This window comes from Zootoca vivipara, chromosome Z1 (genome assembly GCF_965207765.1).
Source record: "Zootoca vivipara chromosome Z1, rZooViv2.hap1.1, whole genome shotgun sequence".
NCBI lineage: Eukaryota > Metazoa > Chordata > Lepidosauria > Squamata > Lacertidae > Zootoca > Zootoca vivipara.
The window spans coordinates 32,287,440-32,290,668 of NC_142583.1; the positions used below are offsets into that span (position 1 = coordinate 32,287,440).

A 3,229-nucleotide genomic window follows, 5' to 3' on the forward strand; every position below is an offset into this window, starting at 1 on the left:
TTTAGATTGTAAGCTTCAAGAGCCAATAACTCTATGAATCAATAGCAGTAAACAATAGAAAGTCATCATATATGCACAAGCTTCTTTTCAACCAGGTTTATCCAATAGCATTCAGCTTCTTAAAATAGAAATTATTTATATCAAGCATTAAAGAGATTGCCTTATTTGTTCCATTCACACAGAAGCCAACAATTTATTTAAAAAGAAATATTGGCTAAAGAGCAATGGGTTCACTCATGATGACAACAATACAGTGTTCTTAAAATCTGATTGTTACCTCATGACAATGCACTGTTTTAAGTATCTGCTAGCAAGATTTGCAATCTAGATATCTTTGACATGATGCTAAAGCAGCTTTAGAAGGAACTTTGTGGAACTGCGTTTCGATATTGCATTTCTGTTTATAGGGTAGCATCCAGTCATATTTTTTCTAGAAAAAGAGGTTCCGGGACTCACCATGAACGCATCTCTTGTTCTCTTATATGGCGTCCACCTGAGAAGTACAGGAACTGAGTTCTGGTGAATCAGGCCGGAAAAAAAGCCCTGGTAGAATCCAACATAGTGCTGCTCCTGACCCAAGGATTTTTTGACTACAAAGGAGACCTTCCCCTCTGTCTCTTCTCTTTGAGTATCCTCTAAATCTGTCCAGGGGTTTACCCCAGCCCTCTGGGGCATATTTGGGGAGGGCATGGGGTTTATGGGTAGAGGGAGGGGAAGTTCCTTGTACAAGTCGGAATCCTTGCACTACGCGAAATACTTTGTTGGATGCCACCCATAGTGTACATATTGAAAACGGTCTGTTTCTTTTGTACATCAAACAGATGCCTCCTGACAGAAAATCTGACATAAGTGGCTGTCATAGAGGGAATGATGAGAGGGCTGTAGATTGACCAGTCAATCCTTGGCATCTGGCATGTTTACAGACTGAGAAGTGCCATCAAATCATCCAACCACCGAGTTAGCCTTTGTCACATTAAATGGCCAGCAGATACTTTCCATAACGCATTCTCGCAAGCAGTCAGATTATATGTTTCACAGTTTGAACCTGCGAGCATAATAATTTGCATTTTATCGTTCCATTTACAGCAGGTTTTTTTATGATAATCGTAAGCATGGAATAAGGGCCATCAAATCAGCTTTTATGCTGTTATTAAGAAATCCATATAGAATGGGATTTAAACAGCAGGACATCATGCCCAGCAAATGACAAATGCAGTACACCAATTTAAAATGCTTGTTTGAGATGAGATTGCCATTAAAATCTGTTACAATGTGGAAAACGTGAAGAGGCATCCAACTGACTGCAAAAACTAAGATCAGCACCGTCAATCGGCAGAAAACCTTCCGAGACCTTTTCCTAATCCGAGTGGCGGACCGGGCTATTGTAATCCCATCCTGTGTTTCAGAACTCTCCGCTTTCACCTCAAAGCAGATGGGAATCCCTGGGATGAATTTGCTGGATGAAAGCTGACTTCTTTCCATCCCTGATGTTTCAGGGAGATCCCCAGAAGTATTGCCCCGATGGTGCCTTAATATTGCTGGCACCACGCTAGCTGTCTTTTTGCTGTACCTCCTCCGATGTTTCCTAACCAAAGTATAACTCCACCTCTCGGAGCTAGAGAGTTGTCCCTGAGGCCCCCGGCTCTTGGGTGCATGGAGCGTTAGGTTTATCATCTCATTCTCTTCCAGTTTGTTTTCTTTGCCTGACAACCTGGAACTTACGGACCTGCAGACTCTGGTGTGACTGACGGTGAGGCAAACCAAAGGCAAAATGTACTGTATGAGCGACAAGGAAATGGTGAATGCAACCCTGTAGCAAGTAGATGGCCAAGACTCCACACACAAGCTCTTGCTTTTCAGCGCTTCCAGGTGGAGATCTTCGAGCTTGTGGAAAACAAGCAGAGGGGAGCAAGTGGCTAAACCAAGAGCCCAGATGGCGAAAATGAGGTAGCAGCCGTGTCTCAGCGTCAGGTGACTAGAAAGAGGGTGGCGGATCAAACGGTACCTGACCACAGCGATGGAAATCAGCATCCAGGTGGACAGCAGGACAGACACGCATTGGAGGAAAGGCATCACATGGCACATGACTTCGCCAAACATCCACTCATCAAGTAGAACGGAGGTCAAGGTGAAGGGAGAGCAAAAGACCACCACTAGTATGTCAGAAAAGGCTAAGTTGCCAATGAGGAAGTTTATTATTGTTTTTTGCTTGCACTTCAATAGAGCCATGAGGATCAGCAGGTTTCCTATGAAGCCAGCGAGGCTGATGAGAGTGTAAAGCCCAATCAGGAAGTACTGTATGTCATCTACGCTGTTTTTATAGTCTTCCCAGGTAGGAAAACGGGAACCCTTGGAAGGGGCTGAGTTGTTCTCTGTGGCAAGTGTCCTGTTACTGTAGTCTCTGAGGTCTCTATCCATACTGAAGTCCTGTTTGGAACCACAAATAGAATGATTATCGGCTGCAGAAACAATGGCACCCATGCAAACCACATTTCGATACCTAATAAATAAGTGTGGTGCTGTAATTTTACTTAGGTTAAGTGGCAAATGCATTCTAAACAATGTATTCTATCCAAAGCTAAATTTCCGTTAAAAATTTCACACAAAAAAAGAGATTTCTCTCAATCATCTTTCAGAAGCAACTTTTTAAAAATGATGCTCAAAATGTATTTCCGACCTTTCTCAAGGCAAGTTGCAAAACAAGAAAACTAAGATAACTCATAAATAATAAAAATAACAACACATATCACAATCAGCTAAAAAGGAAGCAACTGTGTAAAATCAACTTAATGGAAATAATTTGCAAAAGCTCACCAAAGTGAAAAACTGTCTGCTGACTGTCTAAGGGCAGGAGGCTACTCCAGATCTTGGATACAACAGCCAAACTCTGTGCAGTACCCAGCCATAGTACTGAAAATGGTTCGTTTGTTTGAGAGAATGCAGGCAGGTTCTAAGAAGCATCAGAACTTCAAGGACAGTCCTTTCTCCACCCACACATAGCAGTTAATAGCAGTCATACTTTCTACAATGCAAATAATTTGTATTGTGCAAAATGTGCTTTCTGCCTTTCACTTCCACAAACATCAGTATTATTTGTTATGGAAGGAATTTTACAGATTGTGTGCCAGCAAGATTTTGGGTACTGCATATGTGTTACCAGTAGCTATATTCTTTGTATTCTGAGGATCAGTATTTTGTCTGCTTATGTATAATTTTGCTGGGATGAAAT

The 3,229-nt window shown here is 41.9% G+C and overlaps 1 protein-coding gene across 1 annotated transcript; it reads right to left on the bottom strand.

Annotated features, from left to right (window-relative positions):
* Positions 1–978: 978 nt before the first annotated feature.
* On the bottom strand, positions 979–2,459 carry NPY5R (neuropeptide Y receptor Y5). Its single transcript, XM_035114162.3, has one exon. The coding sequence runs from the start codon at positions 2,416–2,418 to the stop codon at positions 1,096–1,098; it is 1,323 nt and encodes a 440-aa protein (XP_034970053.3). The 5' UTR covers positions 2,419–2,459; the 3' UTR covers positions 979–1,095.
* Between the last annotated feature and the right edge of the window lie 770 nt (positions 2,460–3,229).

Excerpts from the sequence above, each read along its gene's own strand:
- NPY5R (XM_035114162.3), bottom strand. The coding sequence starts at position 2,418 with ATGGATAGAGACCTCAGAGACTACAGTAACAGGACACTTGCCACAGAG.